The sequence below is a fragment of the Trichoplusia ni genome, chromosome 15 (assembly GCF_003590095.1).
Source record: "Trichoplusia ni isolate ovarian cell line Hi5 chromosome 15, tn1, whole genome shotgun sequence".
Taxonomy (NCBI): Eukaryota; Metazoa; Arthropoda; class Insecta; order Lepidoptera; family Noctuidae; genus Trichoplusia; species Trichoplusia ni.
The window spans coordinates 9,732,661-9,759,542 of NC_039492.1; the positions used below are offsets into that span (position 1 = coordinate 9,732,661).

The following is a 26,882-nucleotide window of genomic DNA, read 5'->3' on the forward strand; positions in this document are numbered from 1 at the left end:
TTTTTATGGCATTGCTATTATTGCAAAAACTTTTTAGTGATTTTACTGTTTTTATTTCAAAACGTTTGTCAATCCTTGATTTAATTTTGTATTTTTTTTATTACTTATCACGTGTTATAAGGCATATTTATTATTACGGAAAATTAAAATAAGTACCTAAGTTATGTTAAAATTGTAGCGTACTTACACGAATAAAACATCGAGACTTCTATTTATTGTAACTGAGTGTTACTCACCTGCTACAAACCGATAAAACGGCAACATAAATTCAGGATAAAAGTATCCTATACGCTACTCCTGGTCATAAACTATCTATATACCGAGTTTCGTGTAAACCGTTCAGTTATTTTTGCATGAAAGAGGACCAAACATCCATACATACAAACTTTCGCGTTAGTGCTTTATATTAGTAGGATAACATTACGAAAAGTATTACAATAAGTAAATAACTAACTTACACTAAAAGCATTCATCGAGCATACTCTGCACTGCTAATCGGCAAAACTTTTTCTCGAACATTCTTTTCAGTTCGTTCTCGAGATGTGGTATCAACGTGCCAAGTTTCCTATACTCAGCAACATTGGTAGACGAAAACGTGCAAAAAGGAGTGCCGTTTCTACTCTGACCTATTTTCCTAGTGTCCTAGTCTACGTAGCAAGCTTTACTGGCAAGCAATACTCACATTTTAATCAGAATCTTGAGTTGTGGGAGTGAAATGGCACTATGCAGCGTAGATTTGTGTATCTCTTGCAAAACTGAAAAAGATTTTTAAGGTGTAGTATCACACGCCCTAAATTGAGCATTCAGATGCCTTATTTAAAAATGCTGTAAATAGTTATGCTGCCTCTATCATTTTGAGGTAGTGACAGAGTATTGTTAAAGAGTTTTTTACAATTTTAAAACGGCTCGTTAAACACCATCAACTTACCTCATTTTAAAAACTTTGCTTTGGCATTCAATGGTTGACATTTTAACTGAAAATACTGTAACGCCTGATAGTTTCTTGAAGCCACAACTTTGTTGAAAAAATTTGCATCTTTGTCACAATGTTTGCGTGATGATTTTCAGCGTCCTAAATTCCATTGATTACAAAATTCAAAAAGCCTTGGGACAAGAATGGCCTCATAACAACATGTATACAACCTTGACAAACTATTCATCTTCAAATAAATGATTTATAATTGCATTGCTTATTTTTAAATTGCACGCAGTTACCATTATAATTTGGTACACGCAATGAAAAGTTATGAAGATTATAATTTAATAAGCTCGATATGCAACAAGATAATTTGTTTTTATGTTAACTTATAATCATACCCAGGAATTAAATATTACTATGAGCAAAATCGTTTTTTTTTTAGACTTTTTGGATCAATGGGTTACATTAAGAAGGCAGAAGAAAATAATACTTTTCTTTAACAGGAAAACAGAATTAATTATTTATGTCATTTCTAAAATATTTTTCACGTCAAATAATACCTTTAACAAAACTATATTAAAAAATGGAAAACCTCCATGTATGCAATATCGGTCTTTTGACCCGTTCGAATTTTAAATTATATTTTCGTGTTGTCCTGGATTGGAATATGCAATTTTGGCGCGAACGAACTATAATAAAACAAGCGAGGAACGGATATTACAAAGTGGAAATATATTTTATAGTAGAAATAAAAAAGATAAAAGTGCATCAACGTCATGCTGAACGTAATTATAATTAAACCGGTCAAATGCGATTTGTCCTGTGCTCCTAAACGACTGAACCGATTTGAATGAATTTTGTAAGCGATTGCTAGGCGCGCTGGATGGTATAAAATCAAAACAAAAAAGTTAAAAATTGACTTAATATATTTCAAAATAGCGACTAATTAAATCAACATATTTTTTTGTCTTTAATTACAAACTGAATAAGCACATCGTCTGCCAGGCCCGCTAGTGTTATAAATTGCCTCTCACGAACACAAACTAATATTTTTTGTCCGTTTGTTACAGGTAGGAGCAAAAAGTACTCGCAACCACCGTTTGAGGCTGATTTGGAAACGAGAGGTTACAATCGTAAGCTATACAATACCTACTTAACTTACAATTGGCTCATACTTCTATCCGTTAAAAACATTTTGAATGTGCTTGTATGGCTTTTTGTTTTACTCGAACGTTCCTTACTTTAAATATTTTATATTATTATGTATTTTTCTACTTTTCATCACGTACAGTTAGATACAAAATTCTTAAATGTCGAATTTTTGTAATTGTTTTCATCTTATTTTTTTTTAGAACAAATTTGTATTATGTAATTTGTATGAGTTCGGAAACTTGAAAAAAATAAAATTACTTCAACAAAATGAATTCTTCAATTTCGATTAATAGTACATAATTATAGTGGTAATTGTTTTTTTAATTATCACGACAATCGCTATTGGACACTGAAATCACCTACCTACCACTAGCGTGGTGATTTTCTTTTGTATTTCTGACATTTCCAGGTTAAATTTGATTATTTCATTCTGTACGGCATCAGTTTCAGAGTTTATCAATACAGCTTCTAATCCATTATTAGTTAATGGCATATAAGTGGTTTCTAATACCTTTGCCTTTCATACGACTTTTCATGATAAATATCTAGGTCTGAAATCCTTCAGGGAGCGCTCGCGTGTGTTACTTTAATTGATTAAACTGTTTCACTAATTGAATCAACATGATGAACATGGATTAACTTGACAAAAACAGTGAGTAATTAGAATACCACCACGCGACAGTTAGCGATTAAAGTTTGTTAAGTAGATGCAAAAGAAAAATATAGCCGAGTATTGGAGGTCATCACGACAAACCCTCTTAGCGCGACGTGTCGCGGGTTCGATCCCCTCGTGTGATCCACGAATGCTTGTTCTGTGTCTGGGTGTCTTTGTGCATATGAATTGTATGTTTGTGAAACACCCGGCGACACAAGGATTAAAAATTCCTTAGTGCGGAAGTCGTTTTTATTTAAAAAAATAAATAAATATTCCATAAGGTTAAAACGGCCCTATTACTAAAACTCAGATATCTGTCCGTCCGTCTTCCACCAGACTTTATTTTGAATGTATTTCAGGTGAATGTATTTCTAACATCAAAAAACGGATAACTCGACTCAATTGATGAAATTGATGCTAAGTTACGATTGGTACAGTTAAAATTTTTATTATTCAAAACGAACAAAGTACAAATCTCATATTTTCTATAGCTTCGCAACATTGCCATTAACTACCTTTCTCCACTTCAAGTAATATAGAATGCTCGGGTAGTCGAGTAGTTGAGGTCACCACTAAAAACCCACTGCGCGCGACGTGTCACGGGTTCGATCCTCACGTAGGACAAGCGTTTGTGTGATCCTCGAGTACTTATTCTGAATCTGTGTGTCCTTGTGACTGTGACTTTTAAGTTTGTGAAACAATTAAATTGCTTTAAGCAGGAATTGTTTAAATAAACAATATGAGGAAGCGAGACAGCACTACATAGCGTTTAACAGCATCTCTCTCCCACAACCGCAATAATATTACTGAAGAGACAATAGTAAGTAGGTCCACTGTTTTACCATTCCCTCTACCTTTCAATTGAACAATGACACTTTCGCATATTAAAACATCATCTGCATTTTCTCTTGGCTTATTGATATCGCCTTATGATATACATGTAATGATAGGGAAGTCTTGAGTCAGTATTGTACTGTCAAAGGTATTATTTATACGTTCGGCAATTGTTTTGTTGTCTCTCAGACTGTAATACTTAAGGATTAAGGTACGTTTCGATTACGTGTCGTTATATTTGTGGTGTCCTTGTGGTTGTATGCATGGATTTGTATGGACGACGTGTAAGTTCGATCCCAACGCAGGTAAAGTCAAAATGTGACTTTTTTCAAATTTAAACCGACTTCCTTAATGTTCTGAGACTACACTGGCAGGCTGTGAATAGAGGATCCTGCGGAATCCTTTTCTATACGTCAAGAGGCCGGTCTCTTATAGGCCTTTATATTATTTTTATATTTATGCCTGTTTTCGTGTCATTGACTAAGCGGTACAACGTTTTAAAATGTAGCCTGGCAATACAAAGGTGACATTAATGTTGTCATCATTGTAGCTGCACGCTGCATGGGCTGTTACTGTTTGTGTGAATTGAAACTCCATTTATAAACGTATTTTCAAATCCTTGGTAGTTATTTCAGGTACAATTTCACAGTAAAAGCCGCTCAGGCTATCCCTAAAAATCCACAACCGGCATTATAATATATTGTATGTGACTATGTGATCTAAGGAAAGCGTATAGTGTCAAAAGTGCGAACTACAACGTTGTTTGTAAAAAGGCTAGGCCTAAAAAACAAAAGGATCGATACCCACTTAGGTGTACATTTTGGCAGTCAAAATTAAAAATTTCCATGTTGTCAAGCAAAAATCAAACTTATAACGACGAAATAACTCCATCATACTCATAGCAGCGAATTCTGAACAAATCGGAACTCCCAGTGTTTCTGTCAATTAGATTTAAACTTAGTTTGCCCTAATTTCATCTCGTAATGAATGAGTTGTCGACTGTCGTTCAGCGCTGAACTTCGCACTATCCTCAGAGGAGCGATCGGTTTATGTTCAATGTAAATGTTCATTTGTTTTTTGAGATTTCGGAGTGGGAGGTTCGGTGTTCCTTTTGATGAGAATTATTTCAATAGATACAATATCTAACTAGTGATAATTTTCTTTGCTTGACCAAAATAATTGTGTTTGGTAGGTAATCAAGGAAATTGACATGACGTTTGAATCCGTTTGATAGGAACGTTTTTCGTGCAATCTCTTAGTTTGCAATTGGTTATGCCAGTCTCAAAATTATTGTACTTTATGAATCCTTATCTTTAATTCTTAATTTAAGATCTGACGTATTTTTTTGGGCACGTAACGTGTTTTTGTTACACTTGAAATGTCTTTTAAATAACTGATAGTTGATTTAAATACCACCCGTATAACGGAGAGGACACGCATGGCGCATAAAGCTACATTTTGAACAAAATTTTAAAAGTTAAGACATAATTTAGCCGAATTTGTTAAGCACTTTTAGAGAGACTAACGAACAGTAATTCATTTTTTGTATAAAAAATAAGAGATAATTTTAATTATGTCATTCCAACCATCAGAAGTAAGTTTTTTCTACGATGCCGACATTTATAAAATCATACATATAAGTGATTTTATTCTATAAAGATAGGTGACTAATATTAAATTGATGTGATTAGTAAATGTTACGAAATGACATCAACCTGCAACTATGTGTCTAAATGACAAAGTTTAAATTGTGGTAGAAAAAATAAACAACTCGAGCCAAATATTTCGAGGACGGATGAAGTGGCTTGGGAAAGAGAATGGAAAATATGAGAAAAAATCTTAAAGGTGATTGATGTACTCCATATTAAAGACAGAAGTACTTACTGAGATAACAAGTACCTAAAACTGATAAACGAATCAATGAATCAATGGAATTTATTTATCTCAAAAAGTATATTTAACATAAATATTAAGACGACATAGCAAAATGAAATGGAAGAACAAACACATGACACCAACTCTAAATTAAAGGGTAGGTACAGAAAGATTTTCAGAAGCAGAAAGATTACTTCTCCTGATAAGTACTAAAATTACTTAGTGTTATCAACTTCTGCAAAGACAAGTTTGTATGTTTTTGACATTTATTACAATTTAAGACATGTACCAGTGTGCCATCCGGTCCGGTCAGATTGCATAGTGACATTTGAACTAGCAAGAATCACAAGGCCACACGATGAAGTAGTCATGCTATATCAGATTCCCGATCAGGAGGCTACCACGCCTTAATGTTATATTATTACAGCTGTGATCGATCACAGGTTTACACGTTTGACACGGTCGGCCCATAGATGGGTGACCATCTTTGTCATAACGAGGACCTCCATTTTTCGGAAGGCACGTTAAATTTTGTGTCCCGTCTGTTATTGGTACCTACATTTATGACAGACGTTACCGGTAGTCTGAAGCTAGGAAGTCTGACAACCAGTCTAAGGGGTATCGTGTTGCCTAGGTAACTGGGTTGAGGAGGCCAGATAGGCAGTCGCTTCTTGAAAAACACTTAGCTGAATCTGGTTAGACTGGATGCCGAACCCAACATAGTTGGAAAAAGGCTAGGATGATAATGATGAAGTGGGACAACGTTCTAGACTTGTAGAGCGGCATCTATTTTTGGCAGCTGCAGTTCAGGGATTTAAGCTTTTTCCCAAAATGCACTATAAAGGTATAGTTTAAGAGCTTGCTAACTAATACTGCTCTATCGAAAAATTATAAATAATGTATGGAATGCTGGCAGTTTGCCAAATGTTCGGGATTATCCTTGGGGTTGGATTACTGATTTGTTATCACGTTTCAGTAATACGGATATATTGTGTTGGATAACAAAATCTTCTGTTACAGATCTATTTTTGGAATAAATACTTGTTATGTTCAGTTTTTATCTTATTATTTTTTTATTTTATCTGCTTAATCCTGGGTCGGCTTCCAGTGCCTTTGGTTTAATATTTGTACCGTATTTTACTACACATTACAAAGTAAAACTATTTGTGAAGATTGTTAAGACATACATCATCGCCAATTACCTCAACGCTAATAAAAACAAAGCTTCTAAAATTAACATATTATTAATAACTGTGGTTAACTATTTATCTCAAAGTATTCCAAGTTCTGAAGATCGAAATTCCATGCAAATGTTGCCACACGCGTAGCAATTACACTTAGTTGTTTATAAAAGTCAAGAGCACGTCCATCTTGAAGTGGTTGCCTAGCAACCTACCGCTCACCAAGTAACAAACATTTAAATTTATCTGTGATCTCTCCTATTCTCCAATTAACACACAGATTTCTCATAATCTGCTTGAATCTTAATTTTAAGACGCGATACAAAGATTTATGATGGTTTTCGACCTGTCTGTTTTCAGTAGAGTTATTAGCAACATTGAAAATTGACACACGGTTAAGATCAATTCGCAACAATGCGAAAGGGCAGCAGGTGCAGCGTATTTTTCTTACACACTATCAAATAGAAAATAATCACACGGGACCATAAAATCGGGATAAAAACTATATCTTAATCCTGGTTATAAACTACCTTTCGTCTAAATAAGTTCAGTGGTTTTTGCGTGAAACAGGAACGAACAACTAAATATTCGTACATACAAACTTTCGCGTTTATAATACTAGTATAGGAGGATAGTAAAAAGATAGTATGATAATTTTGAATCTTAACTACGTGAGTTAAAAGTTCCCAGTAAGTCGAAGGCAAAATTGGCAGCAAGCCTTGTAACGCACTGCCTTGCTAAGTCACTGCTCTTACGGCGAGTTGCGAGTTGTTTTTTTTTTGTAGTTTTTGCAGTTAGTTACCAAAACTGACAGTTATATTTATATTATCAAATTATTTATATAGTAATGGTGTTTTAGAAATGTAAAATTACGATTGATCCAGCATGAAAATATAATATCAAAGTTGACGAAACTAACGCATTTACGAAACATTAAGCTTCAATTCAAATTAAACTTCAATTTATATCGCAATAACTTGTTCTATAGACATGTGAAGTTGAAGCACGTTTTTTATCTGTGGTATAGGAAACAACAGCTGGCACACACCCTACGAAGCCTTAGTACCGCCCTTTGTTCGTTCCACTACTTTTTCCCTTTGCATGGCAACATGCTAATATACAAAGTGCAGCTCTAAGGACTAATTTGTATACGCTCATGACTTTTGGATTAAAAGACGAGAATTTAAATTAGAATACATTTTTAGAAGACATTAAGATTTAAAAAGCAAAATATTCCTTTTTTAAATGCACGCACTGGAATTAATGATTAATCCGAAAATAGTTTTATATTTTTTTAAATGACCAGTTTTACGGCCGCTTTCTATATTCGATCTCAATCCCTAATTTACGGATCGAGATTGACATTTGAATCCATTTCCAACTTTTAGTGTTTCTATAACCGATCCATGGATCGTTTTCTCGATCTTTTTCTTTAATCTATCTTTGGGAGGGTGGATCGAGATTTTAGATTGGTATTTGTACGAAAGTGACAGTTATGCGTTTTCTATAACCGATCTCTGGTTTTGACAAATCGATTTTTGACGTTTTTGATCTATAATTGCGATCCCCAGTTTTTTACGGATTGTACTGAGAAATCTGTGAAAATTGATATATTTTCAAGTGATAGTGTTAGCGATCTTGAAGTATTAGCTCAGCTATCGGACTGGGATAGTAGTGACAGCGAAGTAGAACAAACTCTGTCCTTAAAATTTGTAATTGTGATTGTGATGTATCGAGTGGTTGTTCTGTACTTTACTTGTAAACGGGGGTCAAGGATTTAAGCTGAAGACCAGCGCTCAGTAATTCTTTCTAACCATAAGCTGACGCTTAAACTTTTTGCTTTCGGTATTATAGTTTTTGTGTACTAAGTACACTTTTACCAATATCTGTAATACTGGAATCAATAGATAACGATTATAATATTCTCGATTTGATTTATTTATTTAAAATTATGAAGTATCATTACAGGGTTACCCTAATGCGACAACAAAGAACTTAAACTAAACAAAAATTGAAACACATTACATTATTAAAAACACATAAACACGTCAGTCTGATTTTGAAGAAGTTGGTGGTGTGGAGAGCTCTTGTAAGAGGTGCTTTGGCGAGCAAATATATTCTCGCTGTAGGAACTATCAGTAGGTGCGGGCTTCGCCGCCGCCACACGTAGCGGTCCGGTACACACACTCAAGCGCTGCAATACTTCCGGGTGATTCTCCACTCCACGAAGCACCTTCACCAAGTAGACGACCAGTGCAAACTCCCGTCTCATATACAGTTGATTATTGCCAACCATGCCCAGAATAGAGTGGGATCCATGAGTAGGTAGAACGGATACACCCCATACAGTTTCTTGTACAGGTGGCGCGTAAACTTATTCTGAACGCGCTCGAATATTACCGCTGTATTCTACTCTATAACTGAGACATCGGAAAAATAAACAACAAATAAACTTGCGATTATAAAATATATTATGTTAATGTCAAACTGACTGACAACTTTTTGATTGACTGACGTTCCGTTGCTCATCAATAAACGTTTATTGTCGTTTATGCTTTTTCTAATCTTGAGGTAGAATTACAGTATTTGTCCGCTACGACTTCCCAATCTTTTATTTTTGTATTTTGTGCAATTTCTAGTGACTATACATAAAATAGATAAGCTTTAAGAAAAAAGCCACCTTTTTACTCATTAATAATCGCTGAAGTACTTTTTCTGCACATGCGTAAAACAAAACGTTTAGCAGGGCGATCTATCCGTTTTTTTTCGATGGATTTCGAGACGAGATCGATTAATGAAAAGCTCAATCGAGGGATTGAGTAAAATCTGGATTGATCGGAATCTTAGATTCGGGATCGAATATAGAAAGCGGCCGTTAGAGACACCGATATTTTTATTCAGTTTTAGAAAATGTGGAAAACTTTTGACATATTTATAATTTTCAATTGGATAGAAGTAGGTTTATTATGATTAGAATTTGCACCGCGTATCGTTTTGGCGTGTGACGTGTCACGGAACGGAATCGTGACACCGTGACTCCGTGATTCCGTGACGCCGTCACTCCACATAATATTACGTGAAACGTTAACGGAAACGTTTATGAATGTAGTTTCAAACTTTTGGTTTCTGAGACATCGCTTGCATTCAAACTTCGAAGTTGTAAACACGAACGGAATTTTTGTCAATACTAGATATTGAAACAATGATTATTTGATGGTTTAAAAAAAAATGACGTTTGGCAATGGCATTTACTTGTAATTTATACGGAGGCCATTTTGTTTTATGTTTTTAAAAGGCAGAGTAATTTTAGTTTCCATCTCAAATTCACAATTTCGTTTTATAATTGTTAAATTTTAATAACTGAAAGTAACTAGAAAAATGAAGATTTCGTAATGGCATTGCACAATATTTTAGAATTAAATTATTGTTTTAGGAAACTAGTGCATAACTATTATTTAATTTTATAATAATTGTTCCGTAACAATCTCGTTAATTATAATAGAAAGTAAAAACAAGCACAAATACTATTTTAAAAAAAGAATGGAAGACTAAATTTAAATTAGAATAAGGAATGCTTAATGCCTGTTTAAAATATAGAATTGAGCATGACGTCTTCAAAATAAGTCTTTTTTTACCTGTAAACATGATCAAAGTAACTATATTCAGCCACTATAAGTCCTTTTTGATATACAAAATTGTCTTGGTACTTAATAAAACCCCGTAGAATAAAGCTACAAAGGTAGTCGCACTGAGTCTAGGTCTTTGGTCTAGACCTTGCCCTTTCTCGGTCATCGACGTCGTTGCAGGTACTAAATTACACTTTTTTTTTGGCGTATTTTAACGACATCCGATGTTGATCAGCTAATTGGTAAAGGAGTCTAAAGATATTGAACCCAAGTTTATTTACTTGTTTTGACAAGTGAAGATGCTCTATAAAATGGTAGACAGTATTTTTGAGTCGTCTTCTTTGTGCTGCCACTGGATAATCAACACAGTCAACCTTTTTTGTAGACTCTGTTAAAATTATAACTATTAGTTTAATAAAAACCTTCAAGAGAGTAAGCGCTACAAATACACGGTCAAATAACTTCGTCAAAAATGTTTAAACAAGTTTCAATGTTTTGTTTAACACTTGACTCAAAAAATACACATGCTAAATAGACATCAAATTGAACAAGTCTCATTTGTTTAATTTACAACTTTTTGACACCTAACATATTGTAATTCACTTTTCAAGTACAAAGAGTAATTATTGAGGACAAACTTATTTTCTTTGAATGAACAACATGGTGACAAAAAACATACCAGTTCAGAATAAAATTGTATTCTTTATTCAAACACGTTTCTAAACGGATACCGACATGGGCGACCTACAGCGTTATATAAGCACCTAAACACTTCAAACCTTTAAAAGGTCAATTGCTATGTATCTTGGTGCAGCGGTGAATCGTTTGCGCCATCTTCGTTAGATCGCGCTTGACCACAAAAATGCGGCTTTCAATCCGAAGGTTGCATAAAGGCTTCGCTCATTTTATCATTGTTGGAGTTAGTAGAACCGGCACGATCGCGCAGAGCGCATGCGTGGAGCCGCGCGCGCCAACCAATCGCAGCTTTCGAACCGACGTTATTTTTTAAACGCTTGTTTTAATGAGGTGCCAGTGTGTGTTAACGTGATTTTTAATCTGTGTAAGCATTTGAAGATTCCATTTTAAATTAATTAGCGTCTTATTTACATATTTTTTACTATTTTCTCTTGGAAATTTATCGGTAATGTGAAAAGTTGTTAGGCAGGTATTTAATATAATTTTTAACTTCAGACCTTGACATTAAATATTTAGGTACAAAATTATTTTAATCGATGATGTTTTTGTTTTATTTGCATATCTAATAATACTTAATCTTCTATGGAATTTGAATTAATTTTGCCGTTTTTTGTATTTATTAAAATGTCTATAATTTAAAGTAATAAATCAGTGTCTAGTTTCCCCACGTTCGCGGATGAGTTGGAAAATAGGAAATGCTGATATCTTGTGAAATGTAACCGGACACAGGGCAGCCGCGATTTGATAAATTGCCGATGCATTTAGCAATTTCAACCGAACGCTAAGAACCGGAAGTGTAATATACTACTAGTATACGTTTCATAAATAAATCCATATATTCGTTTACTTCGTATTAAATGTATTTAGGATGTAGATTAATTTAAACTGCTTTGAGGTCTGCCTATAAAAGTGTGCAGGACATACAGTGCATTAATTAATACGTTTACTTATGTCATCGAACCAGTTTCTGAGAAGTTGGCCAAATTGTAATTCAAAATTAATTTTTGGTCGATATTTTTTTGTCAAATATGGTCAAGACACAAAATATCTCTGCTTGAAGGTTTGCTTCGTTCATTCAGGCTGCTTTGCTATTTAAATTCAAATAAACAAAGTGAAGCATTTATTCGAGTGTGCCTCTTTTGTCTTGATTTTTCTGGCCCATTGTGCATTGTGTTTCTCTATCTTCCTTCCATTTCAGTTAATGGTAAAAGTAAAAATAAAGAGTTCATATTCGTTTGGTGGAACTTTTATGAGAACAATTCATATAGAAGAAAAAAACACAAATTAGTAGCAAATAATAAGAAGAAAAAAAAAAGAATTCGTGACCGTTAAAGATAGGTATAAAAACCAGAAAACGCATATCTCATTTGAAGGTCTAAAAAGAGTATTTAGTCGGTTGCTACATTCACAATGCATGGATTGGAAGATCTCAATGTCATTCTTTATAACTTTACCTATCTATAGGCTATATGTATGTATACCTAGGTAACAACAAAACGATGATTTAACACAGCCTGAAATTACCGACTCTTTTAGACAAGTGAATCATTTCTAAACTAAATGAATGAATAGTCGATTCTAGGCACTAAAGGACTTAAAATAGGTCCTAGAAAAGGCCTCCTATTTTGTTATTTTAATATGACCCTGGCCATGATCTTTGGCCATGGCTTAGCCTAAAACGTGACCACATTAAGGTCTTTATGGTTCCACTTAATCAAGTAATCACGCCTTGGAAGTTTAGTTAAATAAGCGTCCATGGACTTTTACTAAACTATACTACCAAAAGACTAGACCTGAAAGAAATCCATAGGTTTGATAGATTGTAATATCATCTACGTAAAAAGTCCAAAGTGAAACTTCATTAAGAAAAACAAGCGCGGAACAGCCAACTAGTTTTCATTCAAGACTATCGAATCTAGTTCTTAAATTAATAAAAATTAATCGAGTAATTGGCCATTAACTGTAAAGAAAAACAATTTAAAATAAAACGACAAAATTAAATTTAAAAATGGATCGGAATTCTTCCCACACTACACGAAACTCAGTGACATATCCAGTTAAACTGGCCTTAAATGGAATATTGTTTTATATTAAAATAATATAAACGCCTTATTCTGTATTTAAATACTCGTATGATATCGATATTGTAATTCGAAACTCATATTATCCAAGAACGACGTAATCTATACAAATGTTACAATGCGAATCCGGCTGTCTGTAAAGTTTCCATTGCCATGTTGTTCCTAGGCACCTAATGAAAAAAGGTCATCGTGCAAAATATCGATAAAATCCCAAAAATATGAAGAAAGGGTCAATCGACAACTTTATTGTGACAGCTTTAATTTATTAACGTCAATTAATATTAAGTTTACAATATAAACGCAATTATTTATGACAAAAAAACTTATAAATTCATTAAAATGTTAAACGAAATACCAAAAACTTCAAGATGGCAGTAAAACTACAAAAATATTTGACAACAAGTCACACATTTCAAGATTACAATTAATTCTAGGACACCATATTCGGATAACAATATGGCTGACATATTTTTTATTCCGTTCCAAATTCAAAAGGATTATGTTTCCTTAAAAAAAAATGGTACGCGAAATAAAATTGAGTCAATATTTATGTTATGAGTCAACCAGCCTTTAAAAATCGTTAAAGAAGGTGACAATATGTACATTTCCGGGTTTTATCATTGTTTTAAAATGTTTTTTGCGAGTGATATGATTGTTATAAGGTCAGACCTTTTACTTAAGCTGTAATGCCACGTGCTCACTATCACCGGAACTTTAAATTGGGCTTGAGAATTTGTAGGGTCATGACGTGGTTGCAAATTGGAAATTATCATTGTACTGACCCTTTTCACAACTTTTTAACAATGTTTTCTACTCATTCAAGTAGCAATTATTATAAGTATATTGTATCTATGTCATCAAAATCTATAAAAACAAAAACCCTTTCACTTAGGTCAGTAGTATAATTGTGTGAAATCTTTTAATACTTATAATTGATATTTAAACAAGATTTTTAATGTTAATAGACGTTTCATTATTTTTCTTTGTCTAAAACTTGTCCGATCCTCTCAAGTGACTTTTGGGTATGACTAATAATGACCATGACCTGTCTAGCTTTTTTTTTCTTTTTTAAAATCATCAAACATTTAAAACAAGCTTATCAAACCCGGAAGGTGTATATTTTTCTAAAAAAACATTAACCAGTTATGTTAAATGTATCTAAGATTACCAGTCTTTATGTGACATTTAACGAATTAATGAAACTAAAATTAAATTTTATTTTATTGAATTATAATTTTTACATATTTTCAAATTTAATTGCTTTATTCTATTTATGGGTATTTTAGGTTATAATTTATGACAAATAAGATATAATTGGTATAAGATACTCGTATCAAGCAGTTACCTAATTAATTTTCAGTGAATAAGAACAAAAATAAACTTCAGTCACGATTAAGAATATTAAGATGCTAACATAATAGAACAGAACTTTTATTATTTCTATCAAACGCTATGACGAGTGAAAAAGGAAAAAAATGTCCGCAGTCAAAAATCTATCTCAGTTCATCACCACCACTTCACACAAGAATAAAAGAGACAAAAAATCTACATAAGTAGCATCAGGAATGCAGTTCCAACATTAGCATACCTAAATGTCATTAGACCTAATTTTCAAATCAACGACTAATGATGATTTAAATAAATAAGTCTAGAGATTAAGTCAAGGCCTTGTTCGAAACAAAATGAGCTCGCAAATTCAGTAATAAATACTTAATTATTGTGTTATTATTTTGTAACGTTTGCCTTGCAAAATGCAGTGAAAATCGTGAACTGGAACACGAGAATGTGTTAAATTACTCTTATTATATATTGCACCTAACCCTAACTTGTAATTTATCATCTCACAATCTTGAAGCAACTGCAAAAATTAATCGATCGTAGGTTAAGCTACTCTTCATACGGTCGGACCGTGGATGATCTATGACTAACTAACTAGTTCCTAGGTAACGGAGGTCATGTTAACTTGTTGTTCCCACCTGCAATTCGTACATCTTTGACATCGTTGCGGGTAGTCAGAAGCTAGTACAACCAGTCTTACAAGTGTTGATCGTTTTGCCCAGGTAAATGTTGAAGAGATCAGATAGAACTTGTAGCTCCTCGTCGGTCCTTTAAAGTTAACGGAAGCATTAAAAATAATAAATAAAAATAACACAATTACAACCAAGAATGTACACTATTTCCAAACGAAACAAGACGGCAAAAAAACAAGACCTCAGAAAAATTACCTTTAAAAAAAATACCGACGCACAGAATTCCGTACACATACAAAAACGATGACCTAATCACATACAATCTACATACACATCCTTGAAGATATCGCTATACAAATAAAGGAAGAACAGAGAATACCTCAACCATCCGGCGTTAACGGAAAACGGAAAATGAAATAAATACATAATTAATGTGCGATAATTACCAAGATAACCGTATTACAACGAATTCCTTGCCCATAATTCTGGCCTTATAATAACCCCAGCGTTTTATACTGTTGACCGAGTTTCGAACGGAAAAAGTCGGTGCATGGTGTAATAAACCTTAATAGTACTCAAGTGTTTTCTTGATGAGTAATTACTATGAGCTATTAAAGTAAGACTTGTTTGTAAATAATGGAAGGAAGACACTATGAAGTGCGCTACGCATATTGTAATTGATGATTTTACTAATTAGTTATAACTATTCAATGAAGACTATTGCGTGTACAGAGAGCAAGCGAGACCGCAAAACGCCCTGAGTAATTCGCCGTCTCGCTTTAACAATGGTGTTGTTTATAAGTTAATAGAAACTTGGATTAGGTATTTTTATAGCCCGTAAAAGTAGTCAGAAGACTGCAATATTACTAACTGCATAGTTCTAAAAAACAAACTTAATCTGCTTTGAGAATCACAGCGAAACTGCAAAAAAATGTTGATGTTGTACATAATTTGCTCTATCACGTATCAGCAAAGGTAGAGGTCAATTTTATTGTAGCAATTTCGATTTCATTCACTAAGTGAAAGTGACTAACCCTGTCTGATCGAACCTACCACCACGAAGTGTGATAGCGTACTACAAGGTGTAGAGCGGCACAGCGGTCACTCACTCCCACACCGGCAATAATATTTTTAAAGAGGTCCTAGTAGAATCTCAATAGAATTAATACTAAAAACATTTGTAGCAACATACATAATTCTATTTCACTATAATTTAAAGGTATAAAACTGCCTCATTAAAACAAGCTACAATCAAAGCTAGCAAGTGTGAAACATTGAAATATAAAAAAAAGTGGTTGTGATATAAAGATGTGGCAAAGGAAAGTCTTGTGTACTCTCATGCTGGTCATGACCTGGGTCGGTCACACCGCGACTGGCAGCTACCAAAATCATATTGGAAACGGCTTGGGAAAAGCAGGTAATGTAGTAAGATTATATTACTTCTAGGGGTCTTTGTGCATGTTATTTTAATGTTTGTGAATCCAAAAAGGATTAAATTCATAACTGCTAGTGTTTTTTTCTAGAAATATATATATTCTTTTTAATTCAGTCCTCTTCCATACCTTTCCATCTGACATCATCTCACAAGAAACACTCTTTGCAGCAATAATCGTCGTTTACACAATCCATCCATGGTTTCCTTGGTCGTCCTCTTCCCCTGTATCAATTCACATCCAAATTCAACGCCGTCCTCACCACATGACTCTCGTTCCTCCGCAAAACATGCCCATACCATGACAGCGGGTTGCCACGTAGTTTTTCTTCACTTACAAACTTAATAATGTTCTCTGAAAAGCTTTATCAGTTTTTGACATTTGACATAGGTAACAGCTATTACATGTTGAAATTATCCTTTATGTAACCCGTCACTCATATCACCCGTAAATTATTCCTAACCTATAAATATACGGTTTAACGAATATTAAATGTCATTCGTCACTGCAATGTCATGGTATGGTGGTATTTATTAAATTATGCTGTCAATAACCGTTTGTAATTTTAATTCGATTCGGGTGTTTATTGAAATATCTTCACACGACAAAAGAACAATAGGTTTTATGTTATCTAATCTTATAGCAATCAATTCATGAATGATGTTTTTAGAAAATTTGAACCCTAGCCTAATATTAAGACAATCACAATTATTAAAATCAATATTTTGGAAATGACAGGTCGACATAGGGCACGTGATTCTTTTAATCGAAGTGTCATTTCCAAACATCAAGGCGTTTTTAATCAACTATAACGACTGTCGAAATGTCATTCATCTATACCTAAAGACTGTACTGTACACTTCCATTTCTGCCGGCCACCGAATCAAACGATTTTGCCGAAGTTTTCTATGTTAACATAGACGACTATAGTTTACTAACTAAGTAGTTACAGAATGAAGAAGGTTCACATAGAGTCAACATTAAATGTGTATAAACCAGATTCCCCGACTATGTTTTTAAATTTGAACTTGAATACACAGGATTAAAGGCTTGATAGTGAAAGAGTAATTATGAGTAAGACGAACGTTAGGCCAACTAATGATTCAATTTGACATTGGCATAACAAAGAAAAACACTGATCATTAATTACACGGTTAGTATTTTTTAACCAATCAATTGTATTCTATTAGCTACGGATCTATTACCAATAATTGTTACATGTGTTCAAACAATTAATCAATATATAATCTTCAACGCAATTTGATCCGTTATTAATATGCGTATGTCATTGCCGCCATAATTTAAAAGTAAAACTAGTCACCGCATTTGAGTGACAGGTTGCGCCAAACTTGAATCATTTGATGCGCAATATGGCGGCTATAATACAAAGTAGAATTTACTGGCTAGTGTCAGTATGTGACCCCAGGGATAACTGCGGTTACCTCTGACTATAACATAATATTTAAACTCAAAAATATTGCGTAAAAATAACATCAATGACCTTTACAGAAGCATTTCTTCATCTAAACATGATGGATGACTAAATGTCATTAAATAAGATAATACAGCATGCAGTGTTGCCAGTTTAGTGCGTACGGAAAAATGTTGCGAGATTAAATTTCTGTTTTGGATATTTAAGTTTAGAACGGGTGAGATTGTTAGAGGGTCACGCAAAGGTCGCTTGATTTTCACAGTCACGCAATAAGGTGCTACCACATTCTCACATAGTTTACCGACTAATTATACCTCTTTTTGTGTGTTTCTATATTCTATTGCTTGCTCAGATGTTGCTTATCGCGAGCAAAAATAGTTATTTGGAATTCAAGTCATCCCTGTCAAACCTAAATATCATGAAAATCGGTTAAATAATTTAGCAGTGAAAGACTGGCAAACCAATCCACAGACATAATTTATGTTTATTGGAATAGTTGCATTATAATTATTTATGATATGAATCAGATCTTTAAAAAAATACCCTAATGCAGCTCTTATTTATCAAATAAAGACATAAAAAATATTATTATCATTTTCTCAAGAACACTGTTTCCTAATTCAGCTTAGACTTGGTTTAAATCAATATAAAACATGTGATCGACCTAGTGTTCAACTTTTATTAAATACATTATATTACACTTTATTTCATTGATTAACAAATTGACAAGATTTGATGCCTGATAACTTTTTCTTTATCTTTTGCAGACTGTATCTCATGAACCATGATAGTTACACAGTTGAATATATTTCTAATGTCAATCCTCATTGAGTTAAAATGGAGCAGAGCTACTTATAATCCGAAATGAAAATTAATAAAATAAAGCTTAAGAGATTAAAATTTATTACCAATACACAAAATAAAAATTATGCCTATGACATAAGGTTAAAAATTATTATACCTAGTTTCCTTCTTACGTCACAATGAATGCAAATTAAATTAAATAGCTAACAGTTGTAAACATTGCTCGTTTCGTAAAATATTCAAGAAGTAAAGAACGAATGAAATATTTAAGACAATTTTCAGAGATACATAGATAAGAATCCATTCTGTAAATCTCATCTTCTTAAATTAAAGACTATTTAAAAGTTGCGTTCCTTTTACTGTCATATCACAGGTCATAGTCATAGCGTTCCGTTTTAAGAAACCTAGACCTACTTCAATAGATAAACTAACAAACACAAAAACAAACTTCTTTGTTTCTTAGATTATAACGTCCAATAAAAGAAATAATCAAACTATTTATTTAGCTTCATAGTATTACTTAGTATGGATATAAGTGAAACTGGTAGTCCGCCATTAAAATAAAACATCGAACGAGCCTTTCCAACTCATTTCGTGTCTATGTGTGCGTGTACGCACTCCACAGACACTGGTGTACACACACACATATGTAGGTACCATAGAAACTCATTACGTTACAACATGGACCTATCTTCGATACATTGTAATGGAATAACGCATAGCAAATAAGTGGTATCGCGTTTAGGAATAATAGTATCGAATAATATTCAGTCGTTAATTATATTTAAAAGTCCTATTAAAAGTCCCTTCTAAACTATAAGTATAAAATATGACGACACGTTACCTTAGTTAACATTAAATAAACATCATTTCATTTATTTACAGTTTCATGAATACTTGTAATTGGTTGAAAATTCTATTTATTTGTTTAATTTTTTTACGTACTACAGATAATTTATATAAATGCTGTCAAGTTTCTTAACGATAAATAAAATAATTTCTTAAGCACATCCGTTAGCTTCAAGTTATTTATTAGAACGGATATGACGATCCAAAGTAAACATCACACTGACCTTTTAAGTTTTTAATGCTCATAAACTAAGTCAATCAATCAACCTGTCAAACTAAGTTCCTTATTAACCCATAAAGTATTAATTAAAAAAAACATGGCGCAGTTAAAACTTAAGAGTATTATTCTCTTAATTTAACAGCGCATCTTTAACTCGCCTAATTCTAATGCAAATATCGCGACCTCAAACGCTTTAAAATTGCTAAAAATGTCATGACCTCAATTCCTTCCGGAATAATTGACCATGCCTTTGCCGATTAACATCTGTCGCGAAAAAGCTTAAGCTGATTGGATTCCAAAGTTTTTAATCATTTAATCCTGATTGGTTTAGATGATTTGAACTTCGAATCAAACCAAAATTATGATGGCTTTTGAGTTTTTTTTGTGATTGTTTTTAAATGTCAATTGTGATGGATTTTGACACCGGCCTGACCTTTCTATTACCAATTGCTTTACTAATTATGTTCCTATTTTTTAAATTTATTTTTTTTATTTCCAGAATGTTCGAGTTGTAACGACGATGAGCTTGGTGTGACGCGGTGGACGATGCCTCTACTCAAGTCAGGAGAGAAGAAATATTACCTCGGAATATTCTTCAAGGTAAGTTCGTTAAACCACTTAGGAATACATGTTCAGCTGTGATATGTTACGAAGAAATTTGTTAGGTTTTCGTGTAAACCTTTTTGAACTGAAATCGAAACGCTATAGAACATGTGTGTGAGAATGCCCACTTGTTCCCTACATCCCTAGTACAATAATATTTTAGAAAAACTTTCAGTAAGTAACTCCCAAATAAAAATAAGATTAAAAAAAAAATTTTATTGACATAAAAAGATCTTCACATTGAAAAAATATTATCACATCCCCAATTGCGTCCTGGTGTTTTTTTTTTGCATAGCTTGAAAGCAACAAACAACGTCGTTTTTTTAATCTACTGCGAATACCAAACTTTTTCATAACAGAATATTGACATCCAAAAAAACAGGGGAACCCCAATAGGCACACATCAGGATCGTATTTACTCTGCAGTACTCAAAGCTCTGCTATAATAATGTCTTAAGAACTAAAGGTTCTGCAGCTAACCAGTGACCTCCACACAAAGCCTTCATGTTCGGTATGCGTTATCAGTGGCCATTCGCGTGGGCACAACTATAACCGCATTGTTTAGATAATAATGGATCAAATACTTTACAACTGCACTATTAAAATGGTAATTAATTGGATTATGTTATGCTGTTTGTTAACCCACACTAGTATATTATGAATGTGACGTAAGCTGGTACTATATCTACTGAGGTTCGGGCAAGAACGTTGTCAGGGTACTTTAGATATAGGTAAGTATATGGGGAGTGATTATGAAAATCCTAGACTGTATTAATTTAATCCTGGTTTACTTCAATTATTCCGATGATAATTTAAAACAAAATATAACAACTAGAAATAATTTAATTACTTGACAAATAATTTGCGCAGTTCTTATAGAGAAAGGATGGGCTGCTATCTTCTATACAACTTTCTATATACAGCAGCTATTTTGCAAGAAAAGCTATATTTCACCGATTCCGATTTGTCTCATTTATCGGCTCTTCTACACATATATAACTAAATTTATGTACACTAGCCTCAATACACAAACAATAAAAACGTGACTCGGAAAAACTTACACTTTAAAACAAGACCTAAAACATAATCTTTGTGTTCAGTAAGATATTAAGTGTCCATATAAACCATAACTGGCTATGTGAACATAATCTTCGTCAACCTCTTTTCTCATAAGTCTTCAAAAGGCAAATAAACTAAAACAGTAAAGTTTATAAGGACAAGTTTCGTGACTATACATTAAACCAGCTTTTATAAATGAGATATTTGACAGCTAATAAACCGAGTTAATTTCCTAATTCGCTGGTTAATGCGTATACGTTTACGCTCAACAAAGTTATCGTTAATCATTAACAGATACTTAAAACTAGGCATGCTTCAATACTGGCTTTATGTGCAGTCTAGAAATACAGTTGGCCAATTTTATGAAGGCATGCGCCGATTTAATCAATCACCTCAGCTTAACACCGTAGACTGCTGGACATAGCCCTCCAGGTCCTTAGCCTTCCGCATTAAAAACGACAAAAATTCTTTAATATTTTGAACTGAAAAGACGAATGCACATCACTCGTCCAAAAGGATGTCATTCCCAATTTGAATTGGTATCTTGTATATGGATGGGGCATTGGAACATTGGATTGGCCCTTAGAATTCGTTAAAAGAATAAATTTAAAATATGACCTCTTTTCTGTTCTTATTCTGTCACATTTTATAAACCGGCCAATGTATTTAGTTCATACGAAATGAACCACGACTGCTACTGAAAAGTATTCACATCAAAACCACCGAATTTTCCGACAATCGTCATACCAATTGTAGCGATTACAAATGCATTGTCCATTATATTTTTGTGAGGGCTCTAAAGAATAGCAAAAATGTCCATTAAACATACGTTTGCGTGACCGTGTTGCGCAGGACTGGAAAGCTTCTTTCGGCTAGTAATAAATCACTGCTGCAAATGAAGTGGAATTCTTAACTTTAAGTAAATAGAATCCTACATAGTATATATTATATAGTATGGGTGGATGTTGCTTACTCTTTCAAGCAAAAAAGGCTATGAACGGTTTTGGACGAAATTTGGTAACACAAATAGTATCTAGATATTATGTTCCCGTGGGGTCATTTTCGATTTTTAGCAGGCGGAGCAGCTAATTTCAAATATTGTAAACATTTAATTTCAGCTTTAAAACTGCCCAATTAATCGTTATTTTTCTTAAATTTTCTTTATAGTCATATCTGAATCATTTTACCCATATTTTAGCTGAGCTCATTTATCCTATGAAAGTGTTTAAAACGCAGTATACTAATGGCTTTTCTAAACTTATTAATAGATCGATGTCTATTGATCATTACTTGTTTACCTTTCACATAACGCTACCATTTAAACGATTCGCTATTGCAACATCCTACCGATACTACAATCAACAATGTAATACTATTAAAACATTCATTCCATATGAAGCTTCAATTCCACTCATTAAAGCCTTTTCAAAAAGTTTTTATTACGAGAACCGCCTTATCATTATTGATAGCTCAAGGCGCGTACGCATCGGTGATGACGATTGTGACTGTGACGTAACAGCGTGTCTCCATGATAGATCGTGACTTTCTCTTTCACTAAACTACACAATACTGAAGCTATTTGATAATTTATGTTTTATATTTGACAGCTGCACTGACAGCAATGACATGATGTTTAAAAAAAAGGAGAGAAAATAAGAGAATTTTTATCACGATCTAACCAGAAACTGTCTGGTCGTCTATGAATCACAATAAAATTTAGATATCAAGGTTCTGATTTCATAATTTTTATGACTCAATTTTGATGAGTTTTTACTAAATTTATCTTAAACATTTAACAATATACAATCTTCGCAATAGAGAAAACAAGGACATTAGATGCAAATACTGACCGCAAACATTCGAATTCTGTGTTAAAAAAGAAATACATAACCGCGCGGATTCCACTGGCGATGGCGCGCATGTGATATAACTAACCAGTCTTAAGCCTCGTTGGGGCGATGCGTGTGATATCGTGCAAGATGCAATACATTGCCAGACATGATACTTAACTTTTGATGGCAGACCTTCGCGACTGCGCAATGTATTGCAACTAGAACAATAATTCTCACATTAATGGACTTTGCTTTCCTGAGCTATGGAACCACTGAACTAATTCCTATTACTTGTGCAGTTATACCATTTCATAGTGAGTCTAGTCGAATAGAATGTAACACCTGTTAATTTCCCGACGTTTCTCAGTTGGCGCGGAGAAAGTTACGTTGTAAGTACTTAGGACTTTAATGTGTAATGGTTGTGACATAAATTATGTTTATTTTAAGAAGTTGGTTTTAGAATCAAAATTTACATACTATTTTTTTTCTTGTCTGTCTATACGAACTTCTTTTACATAAGTGTAATGAATGACGTTTAACATTGTATTCTATTATTTATTATAGTGATCGATGTACAAGGATTTTAGTCTGTTTCAATATGTTTTTTCTTTAATAGTAGGAAAAAATATCTAATTTGGTTAAAATTCGTAGTCGTAGGTTATGAGTTTACACACTGGAATAAATATGAATACCTTTTAATGCTTATTATCAGTAGGTAATGAATATATACAACAGTGCATTGCGGGAAGTATCTTAAAAGGAGGTTAAATTAGTCTACAGTATATACTTTTTGATGCCATACTGCGATGACTCAATACTCACACATAACTAGGTCATCAAATAACTAGTTTTTCTTGTTCAATGCAGGAAATTAAAACAACTTTAGATGCTTGACGAAAGCATCTAAAGTTATTCAAAACAAAGCATTAAAATAATGTTAGAAAAATTTAACGTTACGTACGATTTCGCAATTCGACTATTGATGAAACAATCGATTCTCGATTGTAATGCAAAATCGCATTTTTTTTAAGCCGAAAACTATCTTCATTTCATATCTGCAGTACATAGCAGTAACAACTTACCACGCTTTCTACGACAATCGATATAAGAAATCGAAATAAAAATAGTCCCAACAGTCGGCCATATTTCATTCCAAAGACTTTGGTTGTTTAAAGAAGGGGGAACGAAATGGCGGGCGAAACTCATAAAACTCGGATTATATCATAGACAAACATTTTATTGTACGTGCAGGTGTCACTGTCTATGGATATATTGGAGTTTTTATAGACGATTCAGCCGGCGCTTTAGTGGTATTATCATTGCCATTTCTTATATCTATCGCACCTACGGAAAAGCTGCAAAAGTATAAATGTTATAGATTCTTTTTATTGTATTTCATACTATGATATGTCTAGCAGCAAATAAATTCGATGATTTAGGTATTAAATCTATGGTTCCAATGTTTTAGTTTCTATTTGGAAACAAATCCTTGCTAACCAAAGCTATGACCGTACCAACCAAATAAATATTCTGTGGTAGCAAGCCTGATTCTTATTTGTTGTTATGGATTCAACAGAAATACATCGGTTATTATAAAACGGTTCATGAGATACAGCCCAGTGACAGACGGAGAGATACCAGTGCCTTAGCAAGTGTTTCTTCTTTAACCGCCAGAGTTCGGAACTTGAGATAGGACTCATAACATCACGTTTAACGCAATTTCCATTTCGACTTTCGAAATGTATTATACAGCCATTGTATAATGCCTTCATGTTTTATTGTATAGAAACTAATGTTAACTGGGAAACCGGTCTTGGTCTAACTCACCTTAGTCGCTAAGTCAATGTACAAGAGAACAATACTATAAACATATTTGAGTGTCGTAAACATTTCTAGATATGACATTGTTTGTCATAAGTCGCTTTTAAATTGTAGTTACGAGTTGTATACTTGTATTACAACTTACAATTGTGACAAATATTATCAAAATTTAATATTATTTTACTCAATGTACATAATTAGATGACTTATGATCTAATACTGAAAATTCGCTACGTTTTCATTCAATTAAAATAATTATAGACTTTTTTTTGTATCTTTTCGCATCTTAAATCGAAATTGGCAAGTTTAAAATTTATTTTGTTGCCATTAACATTGGAAAATTAATTTTTCTTGAGCCTCTACGTACGGAACCCGCAGAGTTTAACTTCCGACTCGCACTTGACCGGTTTTTATGTTACTCAAATGTTAAGCAGCGAATAATTGTCATTTAAAACGTCTTAAACCTACATTTTAATTGTTGGAACCAATTTAGATAATAATTAGTGACCCTTGAAAATCGTCCACAGAATATAAATAGCAATGATTACCTCAATCTTAATCCTTTATTCAGTTTGAGATTTAACCCTCGCGGGACTGAAAAATGGCGTTCAAAGTTCATGAATTTTCATTCAAGTTTTCGGTTTGCGAAGCATTATCCGGGCACCAATGGTGCATAAGTAACGTGGGCTCTGCAAAATGTAGTGGAAACACTGACTGACCACAGCTCTCTGCAGAACAAATAGCCATAGATTACACGAGATTTACTAGCTTATATAAGCTGAATGAGTATGCCTTTGCCTGGGCGAGACGCAAACAAAAAGAATTTTAAAAAGTAGATCTAAGAGGGGGCTCTTTATTCAAATAATATTGAAACACGGTGCAATTTTGCCTATTCTATTTGTAATAAGTAAACCATTAACCATATTTTTCTTCATTATTTTTTAATATACAAAAACTTGCTGTCACCAGCTATAGAAACAGTAGGTTTTAAGCAAAATTAAAGTACCTGTGAGAATAAAACATCAATCCAATAGTAAAGCGTAGAAAACAATCTTAAAAACGATGTAGAACAGTGACCTCGATTGAGAGGTCAATGCGTTGCGCGTCCCCATTCATCGTGTCAACGCGTTACGGAGACAAACATTAAAGAAGCTTGCGTTGTGGGCGACACTTACACCTTTATTTGTTCAGCAATTCAATTACATTTGATTCCTACACGCAGTACACTTGCGCAACACAGGATTAAATATAGGCGTATGTGATTCATGCATACTCCTACAGTAAGAATATCTCAATGCGGTGTCAAACAATGCCATTATTACGATATCATTCCAATGTAATTAACGCGGTGGTTAATGTCACTGGATTCGAAATAGTACAATTAGTTCTCAGACCTTCCCTATATGGGAGGAGGACTGAGCCAGCAATGAGACATTTATAACCTAGTATTATTATCACTTAAAGAATTCTCCCTTTATAGTAACGCAGGTGAGAATTTACGCTGACAGGAATAAGGTATATAACCATTAACAATAAGTCATAGCAGAAGACATTGTTTTGTTATGAAACAAAAGATTTTATTAAGTTGCGTCAGTAACCGCAAAACAAATTGGCATCAATTTGAGAGTTGAGACGAGTCTCGTTCGCGCGTTTTTCTCTGACCGCGTACGGATTGTATAAACATTCGAATTTCAAAACTGAATTTAGTCACAGATTAAAATATTTAAAATGCAAGTATGTTTTATTTATTTTTTTGTTGCGTTATTATGTTTAATGTTTTTTTATGTGGTCGAATTGAAATAAAATATTATATTTTACCTATTTAAAATGAGTTTTGGAA

The 26,882-nt window shown here is 33.4% G+C and overlaps 1 protein-coding gene across 1 annotated transcript in view; it reads left to right on the forward strand.

Annotated features, from left to right (window-relative positions):
• LOC113501344 (mannose-binding protein C-like) overlaps positions 1–26,882 on the forward strand; it is an 89,507-nt gene that overhangs the window by 52,927 nt on the left and 9,698 nt on the right. The window contains exon 3 of the mRNA XM_026882469.1: positions 20,227–20,327. Coding sequence (XP_026738270.1) covers positions 20,227–20,327 — 101 coding nt within the window. The remainder of the gene's footprint in view (positions 1–20,226; positions 20,328–26,882) is intronic.